General features: G+C 37.0%; 3 protein-coding genes across 5 annotated transcripts; all 3 read left to right on the top strand.

The window, feature by feature from the left end:
* Window positions 1–212: 212 nt before the first annotated feature.
* Window positions 213–4,632, top strand: LOC117620534 (uncharacterized protein HI_0077-like). 3 transcript variants are annotated; one of them, XM_034350620.1, is made up of 8 exons: window positions 213–670; window positions 921–1,162; window positions 1,241–1,337; window positions 2,833–3,016; window positions 3,109–3,190; window positions 3,388–3,454; window positions 3,563–3,668; window positions 4,437–4,632. In XM_034350620.1, exons 1-7 carry the CDS (start codon window positions 242–244, stop codon window positions 3,626–3,628), a joined length of 1,167 nt encoding a protein of 388 aa, XP_034206511.1. In that variant the 5' UTR covers window positions 213–241; the 3' UTR covers window positions 3,629–3,668; window positions 4,437–4,632. The 3 variants fall into 3 exon arrangements, with proteins under 3 accessions (XP_034206511.1, XP_034206513.1, XP_034206510.1); XM_034350622.1 differs by lacking the exon at window positions 4,437–4,632 and adding an exon at window positions 3,772–4,067; XM_034350619.1 differs by lacking the exon at window positions 4,437–4,632 and having other exon boundaries at window positions 3,563–4,067.
* An 830-nt stretch (window positions 4,633–5,462) lies between these two features.
* LOC117623619 (signaling peptide TAXIMIN 1) lies at window positions 5,463–6,285 on the top strand. Its single transcript, XM_034354669.1, has 2 exons — window positions 5,463–5,712; window positions 5,967–6,285. The coding sequence occupies exons 1-2, from the start codon at window positions 5,603–5,605 to the stop codon at window positions 6,088–6,090; spliced, it is 234 nt and encodes a 77-aa protein (XP_034210560.1). The 5' UTR covers window positions 5,463–5,602; the 3' UTR covers window positions 6,091–6,285.
* Window positions 6,286–16,796: 10,511 nt separating this feature from the next.
* On the top strand, window positions 16,797–20,344 carry LOC117622270 (DUF724 domain-containing protein 5-like). The gene is given in 6 exon segments (XM_034352877.1): window positions 16,797–17,318; window positions 17,818–18,125; window positions 18,748–18,822; window positions 19,178–19,348; window positions 19,426–19,676; window positions 19,679–20,344. Coding segments are annotated over 4 exon segments (864 nt in total). The 5' UTR covers window positions 16,797–17,318; window positions 17,818–18,125; window positions 18,748–18,761; the 3' UTR covers window positions 20,060–20,344.
* Window positions 20,345–21,093: the final 749 nt, after the last annotated feature.

Below are 21,093 nucleotides of genomic sequence, written 5' to 3'. Positions count from 1 at the left end.
TGTTCTTAACTACTTGAACCACAAACCCCATGACGTGTGACTTTGCATCATTAACTAAATAAGAGACGAACAAATTAAACAATTATGGGCTTTGGGCGATAGAAAACCAATCCCAGCAAATTAAAATGCCAAAACCAGGCCCAAACAAACAGACCAGAAAAGTTAATCAACAAGCATTAAACGGACCAGGAAAACAAAAAGAAAAACAAGAATCGATGAATGGGAGGTCACATGAAATGAAATGCAGCGTCTGAAACTGAAACCCATGCTTTCTCCAACATTACAACGCTCCTTGTGTTCCCATGTCCCTTTCTTATTCTGCCTCAAAATCAACTCCTTTTCTTCTTCTTCTTCCTTGCAATGTTCACCTTGGACTGGTCTGCAAACCTGGAGAGAGTCCCCACTCAATGAGAATCGTTGCTGGGGACCCAAAGGCCCAAAACCTCAGCCACTACAGTCACAGCCGTCTTCTCTTAACAGCGATGACAGTCCAATGGTGTCATCAGCTTCCTCTCTTGCAGAGCTTGGTGCTCTGGTTCTCTCCACCAGTGACCCTCTCGCCAAATCCAAGCTTTCCCATCTTGCTTTTTCCAGGTGGCGCCTAGAGAACCTTCCAATTGGCTCGTGTGAACCCCCTCCTCGACCCGCTCGCCCTCTCAAACCTCAACTGGTTTGTTTCTCTGTTCCTTAAAAATACATTTTTTTTGTAATTTATAAATAATGATAAAGCTTTGTACTTGTTGCCTTTGAGGGTATTTTTAATATTCCCTTGAATTGGGTATTGCATATTTTCTCATGCAAATTTCCTGTTTCCAGTGTTTTAATTTATATTAATTTTTTCTGAACAAACTATAAAGATGTATACAATGCTTATGCACATCTGTGGGCACTCATTTTTGCCATGTACTATGTGAATTCAGGTTTCCCCGAAAGAAATTCCAGCTCCCAAGAACTCGGGTTTGCCTCTTAATGCTTATATGCTTCATAATCTTGCTCATGTTGAGCTCAATGCGATTGACTTGGCTTGGGATACTGTTGTTCGTTTTTCACCTTTTAGTGAGACTCTAGGGGAGGGATTTTTTGCTGACTTTGCTCATGTCGCTGACGATGAGAGTCGCCATTTTGCTTGGTGTTCTCAGAGACTTGCTGAACTTGGTTTCAAGTGAGGAGAGTAGTTACTTTGGGTACATAATTGGTTGTTGTTTCTTAGGTTGACTTGTAACTTTGCTTTTGTGACAAGTTATGGAGACATGCCTGCTCATAATCTGCTTTGGAGGGAGTGTGAGAAATCATCTGAAAATGTTGCTGCACGTTTGGCAGTGATCCCTCTAGTCCAGGTAATATCCATAAACCCTATGTTATGTCTAATATTTAAAAAAACAACATTTTTCTCAGCCAATAGATCAGACATAAACAAGCTGAGATGCATGTCATTGCATCTTAGGTATCCATATATAATGTAACGGTTGAGAAAAATGTCCTTATTAAAACTTCTTGAAGAAAAAATATGTTGTTTTTTCCATGCGATAACAATCTGTGACATCCCTCAATACCAATGTTTTGTGTTGACTATTGTCTGGTGATTGGCAACATCTCCAATTGCAGTGTTGCATAGTTTAAAATCTTCACATGTGTGCAATGTATATGTAATCAGTTTCTCTTGCTTTGTTGTGTAACATGTTGTTATCTTGTCAGACTATCAATCAGGATAGTTTAATTGGTTAAGTTGTGTCTGAATCTGCAGTCTTGATTTGCTAGACATTCTGGAAAGAGATCATCCTTTATATATATAATATATGTATGTAGTATTTGAAAACTTTTATTTGAATGTATTTATCGATAATATTCACATGTTTTATGTATAATTTCTCTCAAAATTATTATGTCCTTCTCCAAATAAAGAGAGCTTTATGACCTTTGTATATATTTGTATGGAATGTTGAGGAAGTGTAAGCCTATACGGTTGATACTACATGGGATCAAGTTGTAAAAGTTCGTGGTTTTTAGAACAATGGCTGCTCCAAAAATTGAAAATAAATAAATTGGAATAATGAATTTTTTGAATCTGTAGAACTTTTGTCAAATTATGGTGAGGTCTAGAGGATTGTTGAGCTAAATTATAGGAAGAAAGCGCGAGAAGCCTAGATTAGTGCTGTAACAGTTGACTGATTTATTATATAAACTCTTCTGCTGCTTGTTCTACCTTTAGCTACTATGACCAAATTTTGGATTTCTAGTGATGCATATTGGACACAAAAACAAATGATTTTGCGATAATGTTTGATGTCGCATAACTGTGTTGCATCTACTTGCCCTTACTGCAGGCAGGATTGGCATTGTCTTGAACTCTTAGTTTTCCTTCAATTAATTTACCTGACACGTACTTCTTGAGGCTATTTTTTAACATTGATAACTCGTTAAGAATGATGGGCATTTGCTTCTTTAAAAGCTAAGATTTGGTGCTGTTTATAATACCAAGAAAAATTGGAGATGGTTGATTGATTGCAAGATAATTTCCTCATCAGTCACTCCATGAACATCTGGATATATAGTTATCTGGATATATAGTTAATTTGAGGATGGATGACTTAAGAAACATTAGTTTTCCCCCCAACATTTTAGCATGTTGTTATTAACCAATTTAAGGGTAGACTCCTTGGTAAGAAAGGGAAGAAAAGAATGCACACATGTGTACACGTGTTCTGCACACACATTAAAAAAAGGGACAAAGAGAAAGCAAGAAAGAAAAGAAAAGAAAAGAATTTAATCTTTGTTTCGTCCAGATTTATTGTCTTTAGCTTATATTTGATGAGTTGTAATCCTTGGTTTTAGGAAGCTCGAGGACTAGATGCTGGACCACGACTTGTGCAAAAATTGGTTGGCTTTGGAGATCTCAGGACATCAGACATTGTAGCTAGAATTGCTGATGAAGAAGTTGCACATGTGGCTGTTGGAGTCCATTGGTTTGTTGATGTCTGTCAGAAAATGGATTGTACCCCATCTTCCGCATTTAAAGGTTGGCTGTCCCTTCATATTTCCTGTGTATATATTCTCATCTATTGTCCTACTACATTCTTAGAGCACGGATTTTTTACAATAACCATGCAGACTTGTTAAAAGAGTATAATGTGGAGTTGAGAGGGCCCTTCAATTATTCTGCTCGTGATGAGGCTGGCATTCCTCGTGATTGGTGAGCAAATTGTATTTCTTGGCAGTTCTTTGGATTGGTATTAATTAGGAAGAGTTTTTGTACAAAATGTCACTATTAAATATCAAGTTCAACTTTGTTATATCTTTTTGAAAAATGACTTAAATTCTCGTTCTAGTCTGCATGTTTAAAAATATATCTTCATGGAATCATAACAATTTGATTCATCTCCTCTACAGGTATGACTTACCTACAAATGACCAGGATAAGAATAAGAAAAAGGATAAAACTGGGAAGCTTACGGAGGTATGTGATCCTAGCATTACATGCTCCGTGGAACTAATTTCAGAACTTTATTATTTATCTTTTATCCTTTGGCAAATGGATACTGTTAACATCTCAACTATTATTCAGGTTTATGGTAGGCTTGCTTCCATAATTTCCATGGAGAGTGAGAACTCAAGTTTGAACAGGCCTTAGTTGTTTTGCTTCAGCAAATGTTTTCGTCTCCGAGCAATTGGTATGAAGCATATCCTCGTATATGGTTGCACACTTTCTTTCTTTCATGTGCGTTCGCAAGAAGCATTACAACCCAGTTACCTATCTTGCTGATTTTTCTTCAGGGCATCACCTAATTTGGCATGTTTAGAGAAGAGAGAAAGCGACATCATACTAGATCTAGAAAAGTGCACATATTTTTGAGTTATTATCTTTACCCTCATCTTCAATTTCTTTCTTTTTCTGCTCAACAGAAAAATTCAAGTACAAAAGCTGTTGTCAAATTCTTGTCTACTTCTGGGTCACAGTTGTAGTTTTTTTTCTTCTTTCTTGTTTTTGTTAAGATGCTTCACTATTATAGTTTTTTCTTGTAAATTTTGTACATGCATTTGTTATATGTACGATTATAGAAGTTCTCTCTCCTTTTCTTTTCTGGCATCCAAGCCGGTCAAAGAAATTGGCCAAAATAATGAGAGTCGGAATTAAAATGTGGTGGGATGCATAATTTAGCACGTGGCTCACATGGCCATAGGAGATGCAAATAACCTCTCGCATCACTACCTACACGCGTAGGCGACTTCTCTTCTCAAACTTGCTTTGCACATCTGTTCTTCATTTAATACGACACGCTAAGGAATCATGGGCTCACCGCCACACTAGCTTTGTTGACAAAATATCTCATAAGTCTTTTTCTTTGGCTCCACACAAAAATGTCTATTTGAGAATATGAAAAAATAATATAAAAAAAAGGTCATATAGACATCTATTTAACTACAACCTACTTTTCCAGGTGGCAGCCCATATGGACATCTTTCAGTTCACCTGGCACATCGTCATTGCTGTGAAATTATTTGCTACGTCAAAATACTACGAGCGGTTTGGGGCACTTTAATAGCCTTAGATTTAAACTTCATGACATTTTGATAAGGATGACAACATAACGGTTTGGGGCCGAATATGACAATATTATCCTTGTTTCAGCTTCTTATATGTGCCTTCGTGCCTCATCCCCAATAACAATTTTCGGGAAATCCTCCTCCTCGTCTTGTCGAGGGGCTTTCTCTCAAACCCGGCCTGAATTCCAGATAATTTTTATATAAAAAAATATTTATCCTACATTATAACATTTATTTCAACTTTAACTATCAATCACATTTAATTGACCTATAAAATTCAATGAAACTGCTCATAATCATCTCAATTTTATTTTAGAAAACTAAATAAATATTAAATTATATATTTATTGATTATATTATAATAATACATAGTAATCTTATATGTAAATTATTTTGGTATGGGGATAACAATACCATTCTGCCCTGTACCTGATCGGGAATTTTTAAAATTCGGAGATCTTCGTACCGGGCCTAATTTTTCCCCAAAATCTTCCCTCGTTAGGGTTGAGGACCCAACAAGGGTATTTTCCATTTTTAGTAATGTGTGTGTGAAAAACTCTTCATCCCCTTATCGTTTAGACTATCACTTGTATTAAAAAGAAAAAAACTCCATATCTCTTGTTACAAAATATGAGTGGAGAATTAAAAAAAAAAAAAACATAATAATAGTCACTCTTTTTATTATTTAAAAAAAAAAGTTGAAAAATACATGGTTTAGAATGTAAAACTTTATTCCGAAAGTATATAGGGTAAGTGTAAAAGATTCCTGTTAGGAAAAGAAAAGGTACAAGATTCGATGCTTTAAATATGTTTTTAATATTTAAATATTTTTTAATTGAAAACCAATACAGATTTTTCGTAATCATGCATATCCCACTGGTTGCGTTGGTAAAAGAAAATAGAAAAGCACAAGAAACTTCCAACAATACAACACACAACGTGTGCCGTCTCCCATTACTTAAACAAGTCTCTCTCCATTCTCTTCTCTCTCAACTCTCAAGCAGTTGCTGCTGAAGAACCAAAATCCCAGAAAAAAGAAGAAGAAAGAAAGTGAGAGAAAATGTGCTCTTCAGAAGGTGATTGCAGGCCTCTGGGCTTTCTGCTCGGCCTTCCTTTTGCTCTCCTCTCCCTCGTCCTCTCCATCGTCGGCATCGTTATCTGGATCGTCGGGTACAATTCCTTCTGCCTTTCTCAATTCAATTGATTTTCAGGCATATGGGTCATCTGGGCAATCTCTAATTTTCTTGGTTCTTAACTTGTTATGCGGTTTCATTCAATTTGGTCATATGGGTTTTTGAAATTATGCGATTTTTATGCAATCTGATATTTCGTAGTGCCTGGAGCTTGTTGATTTTGAAGTTTGGGTCTGATTGGTTTTTTTGTTTTTATTTTTGGGTGGGGGTAATCTTCTTTTATCGGTGTAGATTGTTGCTGACTTGCATATGCCCGTGCTGTTTGTGCGTGACGGTGGTCGTGGAGTTGGCTCTGGAGTTGGTCAAAGCCCCAATTCATGTGATGGAGTGGTTCACTTCTCAAATCCCCTGCTAATCTCATCTCATTCAGATTGTTTAAATTTTTTTTAAAAATATTTTTATTCTTTTTATTTTTAGTTTAGTTTTATCACTGAGTTTGGTGTTTTATATTCATCATCACACTGTGTTTACTGTGTACTGTTTATGTATTCCATGGAGGTGAATATGTAGAATTCTATGTGAATTTGAGTGGAAAAAAACCCATAAAAACTCCACAGCAACTCATCAAAACCCATAAAAAAATTCAGAGTAAAAAAAATGATCATCACCATTCTGAAACTTAACCATTATACTCAAAACAGCAATTCAATTCACATTATATTACAATAAAATTCAATCCCTAATTCAAAAATCATCAAGTAACTGCCTTGATATCAGTGAAGGATGGCTTTGGTGAGGCTCTGGCTGTTATCTGCCTTTGGGTGGAGGTGCGTGAATTGAGTGGGGTAGCTAGCTGTGCGGGGGAGGTGGGTGGCTGTGGGATTGGTGGGCGTACATTTTTACGGCACATCCACACCTCCAAGGGGATCAAAACCAGCTCTTCCATGGGGATTTTCCAATTTTCAGATCCCCCTTTGCCCCGAGGAATTCGCTGATGTTCATGTCCTGCAGCTGGCTTTGGGTGGCTGCTGTGAGCTCTTTGTTTTAAAACCAATGCTGTAGAGGTAGCGGTGCCTTTGCGTCTGCCTGCTCTGCCCCTGTGTCTTAAACCATGGCTGCTGGTTTTATGTTTGCCCTTGTTCTATAATTTGGTCAAACTAATATAATGTGCATAAGAATTCCCTTTATGGTTAAACAAAACTCATTAACACACAACTTTTTCCTGCGAAACTCTTTTTTTTCCTTGGAAGCCACAACTGGAAGCGAAAACAAAACTGAAAACAGAGCGAATGGACTACGAAAAACCCATCTTGTGTTCATGATGCTCTAACCTACGTGAGCTTCTGGATTCTCAAAGGATTGCTTGGCAGAGGTTTTCACAGCCCGCGCATCCAGAAGAATGGGAAGCTTTTGGACATTTTTCGCATGTTTTCTTTTTTCATTCTTTAGGTTTAGGTTATGAGAATCTGAGTTATTTGATAAAGGGTTTGATGCAGGGGAAACAAAAATTCAAAAGAGAATTAGGGAGATGGAGAAAGTAGAAGAGAGGTTGTAAGTGTTTGTTGTGGACTACCAGCATTCTTTTGGCTTTGAAGGGTTGCTCTGCTATGTTCTGTTGTTTAGATAGTCCAAATATGATCAGTGGCGAATCTAGGAATATTTCTTCCCCTCCTGGGTCGACATGTAAAGTTCTCAAAAAAATTTAGACAAAAAATACCCGTAAAAATGAAACTCATTAGTATTGTCAATCATGATTCATGAAAGAAAGTCTCATTACCATACAAATTTTTCTTAACAGTTTTGCTTGAAGCATTACCTTTGAGTATGTTTAATTTCTGAGTTGTAACACATACATACCCAAGCTAGTAAGATCATCCTTCACTTGAAATTGAAAGAACTTTTGTCATGATAATTTGTTAAGCTAAGGATAAAAGGGGGATTTACTGATTGGCTTCTCATAAATATATTTTCAATCCCTTCTGCTAGCAAGGATAAAATCCGATTGTCCATTGTATGTTTGGCCCACATACGCTTCTTGTATGTGTGACATTTATTTATTTTTTGTTCAAAGGAGGCAAACTTGCAGATAACAAACAAGAGCTGCTTATGAAACAAAACTTGCTCAAGCCAAATCACAGGATGAAGGTAGTCACTCATGATACAAAAGAGATCAGAAAAACATAAAAAATGGGGCTGGGAATTGAGGGGGTTGTCAGGCTGGGAATAGGGTCGACATAGTTTGATCGCTTATTCGGATCGGATGCCTTCTTGTTGAGCTTTATATACAATTTCTCTAAATGGAAGTATTGGTAAGTTATTTTAACAATTTCTGTCTAAATGAAAATACTGGAAACTGATGATGATTCCCTTCAATGACACAAAATCTTCTAATTTTTTAGGGTGAATAAAGGGCAACGGAGTTGGTCCCCGGTTGGCCGGCAATAGGTGGGGGTTATTGGTCGGCAGTAGGTGTAGTGGCGGCTGGCCCGAAGGGGGATTGCCGGAAGTGGACATGTGGCATAATGTGCTTTCTTTAGAAGGAGTGGCATTGTATGTAATTTTGATGTTTTACGTTATTGTAAAATTAGGTACTACTTTTTGGTCTTTGGCCTTATGCTAATTATGTGAAATTGTATTTCTATCTTTCAAATTAGTAAACTATATAGTGTTTAAAATGAAGCTCCCTGTTACTAGGGAGATTAGAGGCTCAAATTCGGGATCTCAGTGTGCTTTTTGGAAAGAAAAAAAAACTTCGGCATTTGGAGGTACCGAACAAGGTTAAAATCTTTCTTTGGAGGCCAAGTTTAAATATTTTGCCTACATCACTAAATCTTGTTCAAAGGAAGGTACTGGCTTTGACTTCTTGTTTTGGTTGTGAGACTGCAACGGAGGATGTTGTCCATGCTTTCAGGGGATGTAAACGAAGTAGACAATTTTGGGCACAAACTTCCTTCAATGTTGATTTGGTGGGCATACAAGGTTCCTTTGCTGACTTTTTGGACGTTATGTTTCATACATTTTCAACAAGCGATTTTGGAACGGTTTGTGTGCTGTTGTTGGAGAGTTTAGAAGCTTCGCAATGATGTGCTTTACGGAAAGGAAGTTGATGGGCTTACTGAGGTCGTTGAATGGACCATGGAGTTTTTGGAGCAGTTCAAAATTCATAATGCTTACACTAAGCCAGCAAGGGTGCCACATTTTATTAGGTATTAAACCTCATTCTTCTCTTTTGTTATTGAATTGTGATGGAGCTCTTGGAAAAGAAGGTTGTAATTGAGGGGTTGGTGGTGTCTTAAGGGACTCTGAGGGTAATTTTATTTGGGGGTTTGCAGATAAGGGTCCAGCAGGTTTGGATGTTTTGGGTACTGAATGTGTTGATATACACAAGGTTTGATGAAGGCTGTCGAGTTGGGACTATCTAGTTTTTTGGTAGCATCCGACTTGCAAGAAATGGTGGCTTTACTGAAGGGTGACGGTGAGCTATGGAGTAATTTGGGACATATTGTGGACGACACTAGAAGGTTGATGGTGCAGTTGCGTATTGTTGATGTTTGTTTTCAACCGCGATTGGGGAATTGAGTAGCCCATTCTATGGCGCAATTTGGATTGCGAGAACAACGTCCATCTTTCTAGGATGGTTTAGCTTCTTACTAGCTAGTATCAATGTTGGTAATAGACATGGAGGGTGGGTAGTTTTATTACTTTCGGATGTTGTGGTACTCTTTTTTCTTGATCGGATTTCTTCCATTGGGGGTTTTTATGGCAAGGTTTTAATGATGCCATTTCTTTTTTGCATCCTGTTTTGTTTGCAAATTGTACCTTTGTTGGTTGGTATGAAAGTTTCTTACTCTTTGATTTTTTTTTTTTCAAAAATAAAAATAAAAATGATAGCTTCCTAAATTTTATACCCTAATTGCCAATTGATGATAATATATGCGAAATTATGGTTTGTTTTATTGGATGAGATTTGTGTTTTGATTAAAGTTTATTGATAGCATTTTTTTTTTCATTAATTGATTAAGGCTTATGTTTTAATTAATTGATTTTACGATTTTGTGTTTTGATCAATTGATTAGGAATGAAAGTGCTATTTTTAATTTTTCAATGTTATTTTCTTATATAAAAATGTCTGAATTTTTACAATGTGACTCATGATGGCCTAAGAATTTGATCGGCCTCATATGACAGCATTTGAGATTTGACACGATAGAGCGCAACGCAGGTAGTAAATTGATTGAGGGGAGAGATCTTGAAGGGGATTTGGTGGTTTGGGAAGTATTTATTCAAATTTTTTCTTGTGAAATGTTAGTAATCTTCTCTCTAACTTCTCTTTTGGATCTTCTCTCTTCTTCTCATGATAAGTGTCACTTTCCTTACACTTAAAACAATGTCATTAATGCATCACACAACTAGTTTTTGTTTTCCAAGTTTACCTTTATTAAATGTATTAACTCTTTTTTAGAAACGAGCTAATTTTTTTTTACAACTTTCTCACTACCTTGTTAAAAAATTAAATAAAAAAATAAACATTGAAAGTTAAATTTTTTTTTTTTTCAAAAAGGACGTATGTTTTGTTAAACACAAAATAATGATGATATCACTTTCATGATAACAATGTCTAAAAAAGAGGGTTCCTAACATTCCTATATTTCCTTTGGTATAAAGGTAGGACCGCCCAACAAAATGTATATTCTCTGGTATAAGAGCAATCCCATTGATGCAGCCCATCCCAAGGCAAGGGCAGAAAAAAAAAAAAAATTTCGCTCCAGCGGTGCGCCCAGGCCCAGGGGTGGTGTGGGACCCACCAACTCGGCCCAGCCCGAAGGCCAAACCAGCCCCAGGTCCAAAACGCGGTTGCTGACGTCAGCGCTCGCGTCACGCTGACGTCAGCTAGCGCGTTCAAAATTACTGGCGCGCGCTGACGTCAGCGCGACGCCAGCTCCAACGGTACGCTGCCACGTGTTGCGCTCGGTGCCTTCCGATCTGCTTCTCCTTTCTAATCCAACGGTTGAGGCTTTTTTGGGTGAAAAAAAATATGAAAAAAAATCGTAAAAAATTCTAAAAAATTCTAAAAAAATCTGATATTTTTTTTTCTATAAATACCTATCAATACCCTTCACTTTCAACACCAATACTCTTACATTTCATTATACTTCTACTATAATTCACTCTTTTTACACAACATTTTCCACTTTTTCATCTATCATTTTGATTTCATATTTTTATGGCTTCTTCTATCGAAACCGGAGGGGCTTGGAGCACCATGGAAGATGTTTCCTTATGTGAGGTTTGGCTCCAAATTTGTCATTGTCTCGTGTCCGGCAATGAGATGAAATTTTTTTATATGTGGAAAAAAATTCATGCCGAGTTTTGTGAAAAAATTCCGGGGACTACTCGTACGGAGATGGCATTATCCGGTAGGTGGAAAATTCTCAATAAAGAGTTGGGAAAATGGAGAAATGCCCTAGCAAAAGCGATGGACAACTATAGAAGTGGGCAAAATCGTACTAACGAGGTAAGTATTTTATAATTTTTTTTTTATTAAGTTTAATCTCCTAATATATATATTTTGTTAATATTGCTTGCATTTTCAATATTTTGTACATATTGCTTGCATTTTAAATATGTTGTTAATATTTTTTGCATTTTCAATATTTTGTTAATATTGCTTGCATTTTCAATATTTTGTTAATATTGCTTGCATTTTAAATATGTTGTTAATATTTTTTGCATTTTCAATATTTTGTTAATATTGCTTGCATTTTCAATATTTTGTTCATATTGCTTGCATTTTCAATATTTTGTTCATATTGCTTGCATTTTCAATATGTTGTTAATATTTTTTGCATTTTCAATATTTTGTTAATATTGCTTCCATTTTCAATATGTTGTTAATATTTCTTGCATATCCAATATATTTTAAATATTGATTGCATTTCCATTTTTTTGTTAAATAGATGATTCAAGCACAAATGTGGTTCGGTGCAACCTGGGGTGGCAAAAAAAGTTTCACCCATCATGAATGTTGGGAGGTGGTGAAATATTGCAAACGCTTCGTAATTATTCCGACGGGTCCGGAGGTTGTGTTAAACGAGACGCCACTCCGTGATTCAATGACATCGGATTCACCTCTCGATTCTCCTATGAGTCAAGACTCACCCGTCATTGACTTCATCTGCTCTACGGTTTCTCTCTCTTTTTTCTCTCTCTTGCCTCTCCAAACATCTCCTAAATTCTTCCATTCAGAATGAATGAAGTATGAATTATAAACTCTCACAAATGAAAATATAGAAAGATGTGGTGTGAGAGGTATGAGCTGAGACTCTGGTTTTATAGAAAAATTTGGCAAGATAGACATGCCGTGTGGCTTGATTTTATTGGATGAAAATCTTATCTGAAATTTGAAATTCATCCGAAATTTGAATCCTAATTTGTATGAAATTTGAATTTTGAAATTCATCCGAAATTTGAACCCAAATTTATCTGAATTTTGAATTTTGAAATTCATTCGAAATTTGAACTCAAAAATTTATCTGAAATTTGAACTTTGAAATTAATCCGAAATTTGAATCCAAATATCTTATTCGAAAATTTTATCTGATTATGAATAGTCTTGACACGTAGGAATCCGAAAATTTTATCTGAAAATATTACCCAAATTAATTATTTTCATTAAAAAATAGGAGGAAAAAATAAAAAAATGAATAGTAATTGCCATGGCTAATGGCAACGGGTGGAGACACAATTTACTATTTGCAAGGGCAAGCACTATTCACGTGAATAGTGCTTGCCCTAGCTCCACCTTTGCCATGGCTAAGAACATTTCCACCAGTTGCCCCTTGCCATGGCAAGATTAGCCCTAGGGCAGCCACTATTCACGTGAATAGTGGCTGCCCTATTCCCCTCTAGCAAAATGTGTTTCCAGCAGTTAGGGGCTTGCCATGGCAATTACTATTCATTTTTTTGTTTTTTTCACAATTTTGTTTACTTAAATAATTAATTTGGATAATATTTTCGGATAAGATTTTTGGGTTCCTACGTGTCAATACTATTCATATCGGATAAGATTTTCGTTTCAAATTTCAGATAAATTTCAGATAAATTTCAAATTTCAGATACATTTCAAAATTCAAATTTCAGATAAATTCAAAATGTCAAATTTCAGATACATTTCGGAATTCAAATTTTAGATAAATTTGAAATTTGAAATTTCATTTGAATTTCAAATTTCAGATAAGATTTTCACCCTCTAAGATTGCGCCCCGTGTCATATCTATCTGTGTACATTTTTCTATAAAATCAGAGGTTCAGCTCATACCTCCCACACCAATTCTTCTCTACATTTCCATTTCTCAAATTTTAGCTTTCATTCTCCATTCTCAATGGCAGACATGGAAGAGATTTTGGAGAGGCAAGAGAGAGAAACTAGAGAAAGAATGCGTAGACGAGCTGCAAGCAAAATGGCGCAGAGAGAACTAGATGAGCAACTTGGCATAGCAGTTGCTTTGCTGGAGGAAGAAAAGCAGGCTCGCCGTGGTTCACGAGAAGGCCGTCGCCCAAATGTGGACAGACATAGACATTCCCGGGGTAAGAATCTCATGGAAGATTATTTTATCCCACAATCTCTGTACTCTGATGTTCATTTTCGAGGGAGATATAGAATGCAACCTCATTTGTTCAAAAAAATCATGCATGATATTTGCAATTATGATGAATATTTTGTTCAAAAGAGAAATTGTGCTGGAAATTTGGGACTTCTTCCAGAGCAGAAGTTCACAGATGTGATACGAATGTTGGCGTATGGGTCATCTGCTGATCAGGTGGATGAGATTGCTCGGATGGGGAAGTCCACCGTTTTGGAGAGCTTGGTGCGATTTTGTGATGCAGTGGAAACTCTGTACACCAGAGACTACCTCCGCAGACCTACGCCCATGGACCTGCAAAGGCTTCTCCAAAAAGCTGAGTCTCGAGGATTCCCTGGCATGATTGGTAGCATTGACTGCATGCACTGGCAGAGGAAAAATTGTCCAACTGCTTGGCAAGGGGACTACGGAAATAGAAAAGGGCAGAAAAGTATCATCCTGGAAGCAATTGCTGGTTTTGATACATGGGTTTGGCACGCCTTCTTCGGAGTTGCCGGATCTCAAAACGATTTGAATGTCCTAGGTCAATCCTCGGTGTTCAATGATGTTTTGAGAGGTGAAGCCCCAAATATCACATATGAAATTAACAATACCATCTACCAGAACAGGTATTATCTAGCTGATGGCATCTACCCGAGGTGGACAACATTTGTGAAAACAATTCCACATCCCCGATCCCATAAGCAAAAATTTTTTGCTCGCTATCAAGAGGGGCACAGAAAAGATGTTGAGAGGTGCTTTGGTATCCTTCAAGCTAGGTGGGCTATTATCAGGGGCGCGGCACGTCTATTTGACGAGGAGGTGCTTAGGAGTATAATGATGACTTGTATCATCCTCCATAACATGATTGTGGAAGATGAATATGATTACAATGCTGATGAGGTGTATGAACCAAATCCCATGGACACGGCCCTAACACGAATTTATAAAAAACCAGTGGGGCCAAATGGAGAAGCAGTGGAGCATGAACCGTTGGTTAGAGACGGTAGTTTCATGCCCCGTATGATTGATCGCTACACGGAGATGCAATCGTCCTATATTCATGAACACCGTCAAGTTGACTTGATGGAGCATTTATGGGCGGGGAAAGGCAATGAAGGAAATGAAGGTGAATAAAGTGAAGTGAAGAAGTTGTTTTTATTTTATTATGCTTTGGTTGTGGGTTGTTTATTTTTTATGCTTTGGTTGTGGTTTGTTTTATTTTATTATGCTTTGGTTGTGGGTTGTTTTTTTTTATGCTTTGGTTGTGGTTTGTTTTATTTTTTATGCTTTGGTTGTGGTTTGTTTTATTTTTTATGCTTTGGTTGTGGTTTGTTTTTTATGTATGGAATGTTTTGAATAAAAAGGAATTTTGTTGAATATTTTCTTTATTGACTAAAAGAAAAGCAATACAACTAATAATAAAATAAAATACATGAATGAAACAAAACAAAAAATACAATGAAATCAAAGGTACATGAATTAAACAAAACAAAAAATACAATGAAATCAAAGGCAAGTAAACTAAGACATTAAAGGCAAACAAACTATTTTAATGGTTTCCATCATTTAACCAATCGGTGTTGCTAGGTCTATCGTCACGAAAAAGTCTTCGTCTCATAACATCCCTTCGTTCTAGCTTCCAAAATTGTTTTGTTTCAGGAGACATATGGTTTGTATCCATGGCCATGGTTTCCCGATCTTTTTTTTCAATGTTTTGTTCGCGTGCATACTCCCTTTCTTTGCGTGCATACTCCCTTTATTTTGCATATTCTACTTGAACTGCCATATCGTGCTCTTGTTGTTTCAAGTCCATTTCAATTCTCATGGCTTGGTGCTTTGAAAGTTCCTCCAAAAACTTCTCTGCATTCTTGCCAGAATTACTCCCTCTCTTCGCCTTCGCCGCCTTCCTCCCAATAGGCCTTGGATTATTTTCAATGGGTGAGTCGGTACTCATCGGGGAATCCATAGGTGAATCTGATGCCGGCGTCTCATGAAGTGGAGTCTCGTTCAAGACTACCGTCGGACCGGTTGGAATAATTTGGAATCTCTTACAAGTCTTCACCACATCCCAACAATGGGTATGGTTGAAACTTTTTTTCCCTTGCCCGGTAGCACCAAACCACATTTGTGCTTGTATAATCTATAAAAAAAAAATGAAATGGAAATGCAAGAGAATTTTTAAAATATTGGCAATGCAACATGTAAAAAAAAAACTAATGGAAATTAAAGAAATAATAAAAAAAATGCAACATGTATTAAAAAAAAATAGAGACATATTAACAAAATATATAAATTGCAAGAAACATTTAAATAAAAATTAATATGACATAAAAATTAATAGAAGAAAAATGACAAATAAATTACCTCATTGCTAAGATTTTCTCCGCTTCGTTGTTTGTCAATCGCTTTTGCTAAAGCATTTCTCCATTTCCCCAACTCTTTATTAAGAACTTTCCACCTACTGGATAATGCCATTTCTGTACGTGTAGAACCAATTGCCCTTTCACAAAATGCTTGATGAATTTTTTTCCACATATGAGCAAATTTAATCTCATTGCCCATTACTGGACAATGACTAACTTGGACTCAAGCCTCACACAAGCTAACATCTTCCATCATGCTCCATGCCCCTCCATTTTCATTAGAAGAACCCATAATATGCTAGAAAAAAATTACAACTTCAAAGTGAAAAAATATTGAATAGAAAGTGAATAAATTTTGAGGAGAAAGTGAACAATAGTAGAAGGAGAAGAAAATATATGAGGATTTGGTGTTAAAAGTGAAGAGTATTGGTTGGTATTTATACACAAAAAATTCTGTAATTTTTGTGTATTTTTTAAAAAAAAATTCGATTTTTTTTCAATTTTTTTGGGCAGAAAAATTGGCTGCCGTTGGATTTCAAAAAAAATTTCAATCGGAGTGACCAGAGGCCGCCACGTGTCCAAGAGCCGTTGGCGGCACTGTAGCGCGCTGATTCGAAATTTTTTTTAACGTTGGCGCGTGCAATGCACGCGCCAACGGTAAAAAAAAATTCAAACTTCAGGGCTGACGCCATGCTGGCGTCAGCTATTTTGTCCGGGACTTCGGGCCCGAGTTCGGGCCGCTTTCGCCTTCGGGCCTGCCCGTTTGGTGGCCCCTACGACTCGCCCGGGGTGGCCTTTTGCTGCTGGACGCCGTTTTTTGACCCAAATCCCCCCCAGCCCGAGCTCGTCCAGCACTGTTGGACTTGCTCTAAGAGCAAATGGGTGAAGTTGCTCTAAAGGTGGGACGGTCCAACAAAATGTATATCTTTGGGTTTTTGGGTATATCTTTGGGATAACCAGAACATCCAATCCGACAATAACTCTCTCCGTACTGTGGCTTCCAAGGAAACTTGATTGACACGACAAATCGTTCAAATTCAGACGAAAAAAAATATATCGTTCAAATTTTACCATCAGTCGTTTCATTTCACCACGGATAAGATATTGCACAATTTGAGGAGAGAGAGAGAGAGAGTCCTGCAATTCGACCGCCCTGCTACTAAAACACTAGTAAATATAGTAGCAGTAGTGTTTTTTCCTCTAGAGAAAGAAAGTGAGCGAAAACAAGTAAGAAAGTGATGGTGAAGCGGAGGAGGAGGAGCGAAGCGCATCTGAGCAAGGATTCGAAGGTCGAAGTTCGTAGCAACGAAGAGGGTTACAGAGGTGCATGGTTCCCAGCCTTCTTCATTTTCTTCTTTGTTGAGGGATCTGAGGGTCTGCAGTAAGAGACTCTGGCCTCGGACGATGACCCAAACAAGCCACATATTGAGCTCGTTCACGCGAGCTCCATCCGCCCAGTGCCTCCTCCTACTGACAATCCTGACCAGCCCTTTGAGCCTGCCGACGTCGTAGACGCCTCTTACATTGATGTTTGGTGGGTCGGGGTTGTAATGAGGTGTGAGGATGACAAGTCTGATCTGCTTGAGTTAAAGAGCTCTGAGCTGCGCCCTCATTGGGATTTTCTCAAAGGCAAATGGGTTCGACCCCGGAAGAAGGTACTAGTGGGTTCTACATTTTAATAATTATTATGCTTGTGGGTTTGTTTTTTTAATACAGGATTTGTACTTGGTTTATGCTTGCAAGTTACATGGGCTTTCTTTTGTTTATTTATGAATTTTCTTTGGATCTTGACCATTGGTTTTCATGATTTAAGAACATGGAGGTTGTTTATTGTACATTGGCCTTGTTCTGCTTTTAGATTCTTCTTTTTTTCCTTAAAAAGATTTCTATTTTCCTGAAAAGATAAATCTTTTTATGTTGTTGCACTCAAAGGTTCTTTCTTTCATGTCGTCTCTTTGTTTTTTGTATCTCAAATTAGGATCTTGTGATTTTATAGAGTTTTAAATTTGGATTTATTGAGGTCTTTACTTATATGTTTGCAAGTTCATGCCTTTCCAGTTCATTTGCAATTTTGAGGGACGATAGAAATTTCTATATGCTGTGCTTCTAATTCTAATAGAAAGAAAACTGATATTTCTCACTAATTGTTCAAAGAGGATGGTGGGATCAGTTTTCAGCCCTGGGACAGCAGTGGAAGTGAATCTCAGCAAAGAACATATATTCGGTGCTTGGCTCCCAGCAATTTATCTTGGCGAACTAGGGGACAACTCTACAATGGTCATATCAAACAAAGGCTAGCGGTATAAGACCTTCTCCGGCCTGGGAAAAGTAGCGAACTCTAGAAGCTAGGGCTTTGTTCGCCTTTGGACACGAACACTATTCCGTTCTCAGCGGAAACCCGCCATAGAGATTGAACTTCGACTTATCTTATTGCCGTTCAACAGTTGCAGAATCTACACTTGGTAAAACCAAAAGTTAGTGTTTTTCTTTAATGGCAAAATCATTGTTTCTTAATTATGTTTCACCATCTCTATTTACTGAGCCTTCCAAATTCATTTTCCTAAACACCCATCCAAATGTTGTAATTGACTTGTATATTTTTCATCACAAAAAAAATATAGAACACCAATAAAAAACATATTAGGGAAGAAGAGGCTAGGAGCCATCAAATTAAATTGCACATGAGTTCCTCTTATTCTTTTTACATAAACGAAAGGTTTTTCCAGGTTGTGATGTACCATACAATTCTCATTCACAACTTGAGTCTTAGTCAATTCAACTTGAGCAACTACAGTTCCAAAACGACATCGATATATGCCTGAAATATCCCTAAATTGAAGGCCCAATAATATCTATATTGCCGATATTTTCATCCTTGGTGTGAGGGAGCTACAATTAAATCCCTTAATATTTTTCTATTGTTAAAATTAGTCTATAAGAAATGTACAACATATTGGTAGGTGAATAGGAAATAAAAGGGATTTACTTATCCTTCTCACTATTTTCCCTGTTGGTAGTTATTGTTTAATCCTATTTATTGTTATCCCGTGTAGTGCAAAATTCATACCTTTCTTAAAATTACAGGTTATGAAGATGCAATGGTCGAAGCAGAAATTGAAGATTCTGCAATGGATATTGAGACAATAATAGAGGGCTCAAGTAAGCTATTGTGAAAGTTTTCAAAGCATTGTTTTGGTTATGGTTCGTTTGAATAACATCAAGGTTTCTTCTTGGTAACCCGGCTGGGATTTCCAACAAACAAAATGAGGTCGGAGGAAGAGAGGTTGAAACTGGTGTAACAGGTGAGACCGAGCAACAAGACAGTCCACTTTGCTGTTCTGAAATGTTCTCCAGTTGGGAAAAAAATTGAAACCATGGATGTATAAAAAGATGTTAGACTTACTGGGGATCTGCTTGTCCTTTTTCTTCTTTTTTCCTCTTTCGAAGCACTTGCTTATCCTATTCACTTTTATATCTTGTGTTGTCTTAAATTTCATCTTTCTTAAATTCGCAGGTTCTGAAGAAATGATGAGAGAGACAAAAACTGTGGATTCTGCAAGGGATTACTTGACAAAAGAAGTTCAGGTGGCTGTGACTGGAATATCTGCAACGGCATCCACCCATGATCAACCTTTATCACTGTGCATAGATGAAATGCATTCTGTAAAAGCCATAGAGTGCTCAAGTAAGCTATTGTGAAAATTTTCAATGGATTCCTTTGGCTGTAGTTAGTTTGACTAAGATCATGATTGTGTTCTCTAGGTAACCCTGCTGGGACTGCCAAGCAACAAAATGAGGATGGAGGAGCACAAGTTGGGCAACCACATTTTCCTTTTGTGAGAAATTTTCCGTTATGGGAAAATATTGATTCCATGGATGTATTCAAAAGATTTCCGCAAAAGCCACATTTTCATCCACTATTGAAGTGTAAAGAGGTCTGTCGTGAAGGATCAGCCCTTGGAAAGATGGTAAACTTTGCCTTTATGGTGGAGAAGACTTCCAAGTTGCAAGTTTTGGCAATCCTAGAGACTTATTTGATAGCATTTTGGAGGCACTAGCTGACTTGGAAATGTTGGGCTTTGATGTCAAGGCAGTATGGGATCATCTGAAGGAATTGCTTGAAATGAAAGTTAAGTTGGGGCAGCTTCAGAACCGATCACAAGAAGTTGACATTCAGATCACAGCGTATTCTCCTGACAGAACCAGAAACAATGAAACAATCAGTCGGATTGATAAGGATATTAAGGACTTGCAGGAAAAACGGGCGACGCTGATGTCAATTGATGCGGCCAAAGGTTCTGAAATTTGCAAGTTGCAATCAAAAGCAAATGCTATAACTGAAGGCATTCGGAGCATCCATTGTGATTTTGAGAAATTAGATGTTACAGCATGGTGATTCTTATGATTATGATGGATGACTCTTTAGATTACCACTGTTTTTGCTAACCTTTGCAGCACTGTGATGGATGACCCTTCAGATTACCCTTTTGAATGTAGTAATGGAAGTGATACCAAACTGTTATGTAGTGCTATTTTGTTATAACAGCCATTAGCCCTAGATGTTGGTAACAATTATCTGTACTGCTATAAAACTTACCTGAAGCTACTTCTGATCAGCAATCCACCTCTGTATCCCAGACCACTTAATGCTGCCAGTTGTAACTAAATTTGATTTGCTTTTCTTGTTCCTTTCTGTACTATATACCTTGATCTACTTTGCCTCTTTGAACTTGGGGTTTGATATAAACGGCAAACATCTTTACTAACTTAAGAACTTAATATTATTGGTTTTATCTGAAAAATGTTCATCAAACGTTACTTTCTAACTCATAAATTTAAAAGTTGGGTTAATTTTAATTTAGGATCCTGAATTTTTCACTAGATAGCATGGTAATACGGTGTTTTCAATTTGAATTGTCATTAAACTGATTATCAAGAAGAATTAATTGATGACGAATCTAACTATATAGGAACCCACCTGTGGTTTTTTTCATTCTTGTTTTCGAATTATTAGATTGACCCCTTCAAGTTCAACCCTTTCCCTTTCAATTCTCGTGCAAGTGTTCTTTTTTATGCTCTTAGTTACTTGACCAATTCTTCCTTTCAAATCATATTTTGAATTGACAGAAAAAATGAAAATGGTCAAAGAATGGGGATTTCATGGGTGAAAATGAGGTCTAAAGGGAAGAATTGGTGGAATAAACTATGGACCCTTGAATTTCATGGCCTTTTTTGTGTTTTTTTTAAAGAATAAACAAACTTGACGGAAGGGTAAATTTGATATTTTTTGAACCATTTTCATTTTCACCCCAAATTCGAAAATTAGAGAACAAGAAAGAAAGAAAAAAAAAAAAAAAAAAAAAACCCTAGGTGGGTTCCTAGTTAGATTTGTCATCAATTAATTCTTCTTCATAATCAATCTAATGACAA

This window comes from Prunus dulcis, chromosome 3, assembly GCF_902201215.1.
Source record: "Prunus dulcis chromosome 3, ALMONDv2, whole genome shotgun sequence".
Taxonomy (NCBI): Eukaryota; Viridiplantae; Streptophyta; class Magnoliopsida; order Rosales; family Rosaceae; genus Prunus; species Prunus dulcis.
Note: the sequence above shows the minus strand (reverse complement) of the source record. Positions and strands in the feature narration are given on the sequence as shown.